The sequence below is a fragment of the Elaeis guineensis genome, chromosome 13, assembly GCF_000442705.2.
Source record: "Elaeis guineensis isolate ETL-2024a chromosome 13, EG11, whole genome shotgun sequence".
Classification (NCBI taxonomy): domain Eukaryota; kingdom Viridiplantae; phylum Streptophyta; class Magnoliopsida; order Arecales; family Arecaceae; genus Elaeis; species Elaeis guineensis.
This window is the reverse complement of record NC_026005.2, coordinates 61,600,081-61,606,960: the sequence shown is the minus strand read 5'-3', so window position 1 is coordinate 61,606,960 and position 6,880 is coordinate 61,600,081. Positions and strand designations below refer to the sequence as shown.

Below are 6,880 nucleotides of genomic sequence, written 5' to 3'. Positions count from 1 at the left end.
AGGCCTCACATGCCCTCCCAACAAATGGCTACATCACTCCATCCAGCCTGGACCCTGGCTCTCTCTTGTCAATTTTCCTGCCCTGCCGAGGCCCTTGGCTACGATCCTCTTGGACCCAAACGATTGGGTTTCAAAGGAAAGAGGTGGTCTTTTGACCTTTTTTAATCCTCCTCTTCTGTCTTGGACTCTTTGAGGAGGAGGTTTCTCAAGGACTATACGGGTGAAAGGGACGTAAAGCTAACCCTTTGCTTTTAAGTGATGGCAAAGGTGGCAAGGGATTACCATTGCAGCACGTAGAGTAATTGCGTATTGGTGGAGAGGATTGCTATCTAGATCGGTTTCTCTACGGTGTTGGAACTTGGAAACAAGGAGATCTATTCTTCTGTCTTCTGCGTTGCAATGGGTGTGGAGGCGACCACAGTGTCAGCGGATTGGGCCCAGGAAAATCTCATCACGTTTGACAAGAATCCTGAGGATTATGTGGTCCTAGGTTAGGATATCATTTTTCTCGGTAAAACCAGATATATGACACGATGTAATATTTTTGCACTCATTCGATACTAGTTAATGGTTAATCTATTGAGACAAAATATTTTATTCTATTTTGACGTCCAAGATGCAGCTTCATTTCATGTCTCCAGATTCGTTTTATTGATGACATTACTTTCGTTGTTCCTCTGCATTTTCCTGAAGTCGGCATCATGATCATGCCCACTAGTAGACTTAGGGTGTAATAACTGATAAAATAAATCATCATTCTGTTAATCGAACCCCATCTGCTTCTTTCTCTAAACAAAGTAGTTGGAATTTAGAAAATTTTTAGCTCCGAAAGGAGACCGCATGCAATTATAATATACCAAGCATGCTATCATATTACCATACAGAACTCTCAGAAATAATCATCATGAGCCATTCAGACGTAATCATATGCAAACACTTGACCAATGAACTGTATGCAATCGCACATATCCAATAACATGTACTTAGTTTTTAAAACATTTTGCAACATATACTAGCTTCTCATCAGGCACTATTTACCTTACCACTCTCCAGCAGCTATCTACTAGGTCAAACTTCAGATCCCTAACAAGTTTTCACTTTCTATTAAATGCTGATATAATGAGCGTTTCACATATTAAGCATGCACTTTTACACTCAATTAAGCTTGTGGGCAAACAGAGCATCAAAGAGTGGCTAAGTCTAGACCCAGCTGGCTACCCTAAAGAAGTGGGCTAAAACAGTGAGGACCTCTTTATCATGCCTCCCATGTCACCCAAAAGACAAAAAAGAGCATAAAAAATCGCAAAAGCTACAGTGGCATGTCACGGAAGAACATGAGAAAAGATAAAACCTACACAGTGTTGGGTATTTAAAAGTCAAGCCCTCCATGACCCCCAAAGTAGGAAACCACACAGTTCCATGATGTTGTGTTGCACTTCCATCACTCGTTTCCATTATTAGAATATAATAAACCAAAATCAAAGCATGCAACGAGAGATACATGTAAAGAATCTACTGGACCAGGAGTCTCCAATTATCGACTCAGTCAATTGGACTCCAGCACAACATAGCTTTCGGTCTCATTTAATTGGACTCGGGAGCAGGGTCATTCTCGTAATTGTGTTTGAAAGAGATGGGTCACTATGTGAGGCTTCCGTTACGGGGGATGGGGTACGTGGCGGGAAAGGACGAATGGAGTCTTTTCCGTTGAAGGCCACACGTCAGGCGACAAAACGCACACCCCCATGCGATCGACTTCCAGCCGTTCGATCCCACTTACTCTTTCCACGTGGACGGCTTTGATCTTCGACCCTTGGCTGGCTCGCAGTCCCTGCTTTCTAGAGTAACACGAGAGGAATAGGTTATAAGTATATTGCGCCACGCTAACGTCACCCTGACGTCGGCTGGTTGAAATCGCCAACCACCCAACGGCGGGTCACTCAGCCACCATATGTCAATCAGAGGGAAGATATAGTGAGGCGTCCCCGTTCACGAGGAACACAGTTGACACCGACCGGTTCCTTCGAGAGGCCATGAAACGGGCGGACGAGATCTCTCGTGGACGAATCGAGCGGACGGGGTACGATTGATACAGCCGAGGTCCAACTGACCGTCCGATGGAAACCGGTACACGACAAAAGGAAAATTAAAGCTCGTTGCGCGGGACCGCTAAAACCACGCCATCATTGTCATCGACAGCTGGTAGCTACACGCAGCGGGGGAGTGAGCGGCGAGAAAATGGATGTGAGAATATCGTTACGGGGACAATAAAAATTCGAACATCACGAGGTCCTTCGCGACGCTGCGACAGCGCGCGCGCAGAGACGGCGGGACCACAGTACTTTCCTGGCAACGGGACCACGTGTCGTACCCCCACTGGCCCAAGCTCAAAGCTCATCATCGTCCTTGGAGCATTACCGGGAATTAGGAAACAAAAGATTTGGCGCGACAATTCCCGTTTTATCCCTAGGCCTTTTCCAAGGACGCCGTGTTTAATCGGAGCCGTCGGTGCCCCCCCACACCTGCCATCCCGGCATCGGAAACAGAAAATTTAATCAAGCGCATGGCAAAATCTTGGGAACCCAAAGATTACACTGGGCAACAGAACGATGCGCACAATTAAGATAGCACATGATTGGAATATTTTGGGAATTATTGGTATATCATGAGATTTTCAGAGCAGATTAATTAACGAGATGCTCTTAATCTCTTGTCGAAAGAATTATTTTATAAAATAGATATACGAACAAAAAGAGCAGCACAACAGTCTCCGGCTGAGAGCCCTAAGCTAACCTCGCATCCAAAATATTCTATATATATAATATATATCATAAAAGGAGCTACCAGTTTCTCTCTCCTAAAGAGACAAAAAGAAAGGGGGGAGGGAGTTGGTGGGGAGGGGGGGGGGGGGTGTGGAGGGATTCTAATCTCTGTTTTCAGAGATTTTTACCATCATCGCCTGTATCTATACTCTCTGTACAACGGCCCTCGGCGAGGCGCCGGCGCTTGGGGAGGGGCTCGGCGCGGGCCAGCTCGGTGAGAGGCGCGGCGGACTTCTGGGTGTCGCAACTGCCGCAGGCCGCGGCGTCCAAAACGCCGACCGGGCTCTGCGGCATCGGCAGCTCTCTCCGCGGCTTCTCTCGCCCAGCCGATGGGCACGTGTCGATCAGGTACTCTTCCATTAGCTGGCGACACCCACTCACCGTCTCCTGATCCTCGAAAAAGAAAAAAAATTAAACAAAAAATAAAAAATCTTAGCGCCCGGTCGCCACCAAAAATAAAAAAAAAAACTGTCGGAATTGACTGACGGGAAGTTTGCAGGGGGAAAAAAAAAGTAACCAGACGTTAGGTGTCCGGTCACCAGCCACTAAGTGACCACTTTTCCAGCTAAAACAAATCACGCCATTCTTTTTTTTCTATTGTCCCTTTAGAATTAATAAAAAATCGGGTAAATTGTCTTTCTGTACACAAAGGAAGCGCGCCATGTACGCATGCAGAAAAGGCAAAAGAAGTGGAAATGGGGTAATTTGACTGCAGGTGACCAGAATCCAGCGATTAAAAAAGAGGAAATTACCTTGCTGACCCACACGTCGAAGCGGCTCGATGGATCGCCGTCGTCGCCGGCCGGGAAATCGGCGATCTCGTCCGCCGCGCAGAGGATGGCCGCGGCGGCGATGGCCGACGGCCGGTAGCCCAAGAAATCCACCACTACCAAATAATTAAAACAATCGTTTCATCTTTAAAAGCAAATTAACCCGCAATTTTAATAGCTAATAACAATAGATGGATAAAAATGAGTTTTTTTTTTTTTTTCGTAATATAAGGTTTCAGTTAATACCACGGTGGGTGCTGAGAATGAGATCGGCAGCGCGGGACAGGAGGGAGGCGGCGGAGGCGGAAGCGGAGGCGGAGGGGAGCAAGGCGGTGGCGAGGTGGGGTAGGAAGTCGAAGGGTGTGACGGAGCGCATCCGCCAGCGGAGGGCGGCCATGAGGAGGAGCTCCATCCGGCGAACGGTGCGGGGCTCGAACACGAAACGCGGGTCCAGGATCTGGAGGTCCAGCAGCAGTGGCACGTGCGTCTCCTCCATCTTCGCCGCCACCGACACGCACGCCACCGACAACAACTGCATCGGCCACCCGCTCCTCTGCCCGTCCTGCCCCTGCATCGCCTTCCATATTTACCCCAAAGCCAACCAAAGAAAAAGTAAAAAAAATCACACCGCCGCCACCATCACCACGATGACGACGTTAGATTTTGATAACGGAAGAAAAACATACCGGAAGGCTATTCGAGGAGAGAAATCGGTCGAGATAGTTGACGGAGAGGTACGCCGTCACCGGGCGGAAGCGGTAGAACTCGTTCACCTGATCACATTGTTATAAAAAAAATAAAAATAAAAAAATAAATTAATAATGGAAGAAGGAAAGAGAGAAGAAAGGTGGGTATTTTGGGAAGAGAAGACCTTGAGGATCCAGTTGATAGCGTCCTGGCGACCGATGGCGTCAAGGAAGCGAGCGTGCAAACGGGAGAGATAGTCAGGGCGGGGCATGTGATCGGGCTCCGCTGCGAGGAGGGCGGCGACGGGGCGGTCGCCGGAGTGAACCGGGAGGGCCCACTCGCCGTCGTTGTCGGCGGCGCCGTCGTCGTCCCAGGAGGCCACATCATCGGCGTCCTCGGCGCAGAAGAGATTAGAGGACGCGGAGAGGAGCTCCGGAGAGAGCGCCATCAGAAGTAGGAGAAGAGAGAGAAGGAACAGCTGATAAAGGGAACGGGGTGGTCAAGGGGGTGACATTCGCGTTTTCCGGGCCGGGTAAACGGCGGCGGGGCTGGAGGCGGGTGGTCCGGCGTGAGGCGGAGTAGCCGGCGGCAGCGGCGGCCGCGGTGATGGGTTTGGGCATGGAAGAGAAGAAAGGAGGAGAGAGAAAGGGCCCTCTCTCTCTCTCTCTCTCTCTCTGTCACTGAGACGCACTCGCTCGCTTGCTTTCTCTAGAGCAGTGTTAGTTGGCTTTTGACGGCCGGTTAAGGAACGAGAAGATGCTCAACGCGGACCGAATGAGGAAGAGATGTTTCTCTTCGGGGTTTTTATATAATCCGTATATTTTGTGTTCTTATTTGGAATTTTTTCTTTCTATTTTAAGGTGGGAATTTGGAAATAATCTTTTTGCCCATGTGCTTTAATTGAGGATTTGGAGATTGTTATCTCTTAAGCTGTCATCCCTGTTTGGTAGTTTTGATGGCACGGCATCGATTGCTGTGTTTACCTCCAAAAGAGGTCCCCCGGGTCCCTTCCTTTTTGGATTTTCAACATTTTTTTTAATAAATTACACCACTCTTTTTAATAAATGACATCACTAAAAGAGATTTTTAGAAGAGGTCAAAGGTAATGTATGATAGACCCAGAGGAGGAGTGGGTAAATAGAGTGGCTTCTCTTGCTTTTTCCTACTTGTTCTTTTATTAAAGCAATGAAATGGAAGGGGAAAGGTTTAGAGCATGAATGAAGGTTTAATACAAAAATAGCCACACCTAGAAAAGAAGATACATGGTATAAGCATGTTTCCTCCTAGTTTCTGTAATTGTTATACTTAATGAAACAAAAAGTAGAATGCTAGCTTTAGAGAAAGGTATTGTACATTTTGTGGATTTTAGAAAGAGCTGTAAAAGAGCCATGTCTGGTCGAAGCATGTGGTGCTTCATTCGAGATTAGGAAAGTAGAGAGTTTCATAGGTTCTGTTTTCGGTTTTTCTTCATAATACTATGGTCTTAAACCGGGTTCCATTACTAATTGGACAAATTTTAGCCATATTAATTGCTAATGCCACTCAAGCAATACTAATGCAGGTCAATATCTAATATCTTTTAGAGACTAATCAATAGCTAATGCTAACAAACCTCCATTTGATGGGCACAAGTTTTTTGAGGTATCCATGATCCATCATATGATGAATGGCTATATACATTCGTGTGCAGCGTGCATCATACAACCGTGCATCCATTCGTGGCCTTTCATCGTGTGAAGGAGGGTGTGTGTGATGCACCGCAAAAGAATCCGTGCTCCCATTTGATAACTGAGATGGATGGATATGGATGTTATTCATTAATGTCTCTCTGCTAGTCAGTCCATGATACGAGCGCCTCTTAATGCTAATAACAGGTGAATCAAATACCTGTCAAGAGTCATCATGCAAAACGATAACTAATGTGAAAAAGGCTTCATTTTGATAGCTGGAAGGGAAAATATTTATTGGGTATGGAGTAATGGGAGTTGTTTGTTAGTGTTTTTTCTGCTAGTTAGGGTATGATGAACCCTTGGTTGTGATGCAGGGCTATGATAGAAGCTGGCCAATAATCTTTTTGATGTTTATAATAGATGAATCCAAGTAGTCCTCAAGAGCCATGATGCAAATCAACAGCTAGTACAAAAAAGCTCCACTTAATAGTTGGAAAGCAAAACACTTGTTGGGTACGGAGTAACTTGCGCTGTTCCATAGTGTCTCGTGAGGGCATGATCAGGACTCAGTTGTTATGTCGGAAGCTGGATAGTAGGAAAGAAGATGCAAAACCGCAGCACTTGTCTAGAATACGCAAAGTTATCCCCTTCTGAGTTTTTATCCCAAGTTCATGTCTGGTTGATAAATGAAAAGGGCAATAGGAATTGCAAAATTCTATTCCTGGAATAAAAAAATTGCTGACCTTTAGGTAAGTTTCACTTGGTTTACCATGTTCATTTCTAAATATGCAAACTAGTTAGGTAAATTGCCTCAGTGATTGATTGGCATCATGATACTTTATCAAATGATCAACAGGCTTAAAATTCCATGAATGGATTATCATGCAACAAATCAATTATAAAATTTCCAGTTAAGCTGTGATTGTAGAAA

At 46.0% G+C, this 6,880-nt stretch overlaps 1 protein-coding gene across 5 annotated transcripts; it reads right to left on the bottom strand.

Annotated features, from left to right (window-relative positions):
- Positions 1 to 1,487: 1,487 nt before the first annotated feature.
- On the bottom strand, positions 1,488 to 5,148 carry LOC105060947 (cyclin-D2-1). Of its 5 annotated transcripts, none has more exons than XM_073248184.1 (5): positions 4,464 to 5,148; positions 4,279 to 4,365; positions 3,839 to 4,169; positions 3,575 to 3,708; positions 1,488 to 3,215 (listed from the first exon to the last, which is right to left on the bottom strand). In XM_073248184.1, the coding sequence occupies exons 1-5, from the start codon at positions 4,725 to 4,727 to the stop codon at positions 2,937 to 2,939; spliced, it is 1,095 nt and encodes a 364-aa protein (XP_073104285.1). In that variant the 5' UTR covers positions 4,728 to 5,148; the 3' UTR covers positions 1,488 to 2,936. The 5 variants fall into 5 exon arrangements, with proteins under 5 accessions (XP_073104285.1, XP_073104287.1, XP_073104286.1 ...); XM_073248186.1 differs by having other exon boundaries at positions 3,839 to 4,154; XM_073248185.1 differs by having other exon boundaries at positions 2,662 to 3,209; positions 4,464 to 5,139.
- Positions 5,149 to 6,880: the final 1,732 nt, after the last annotated feature.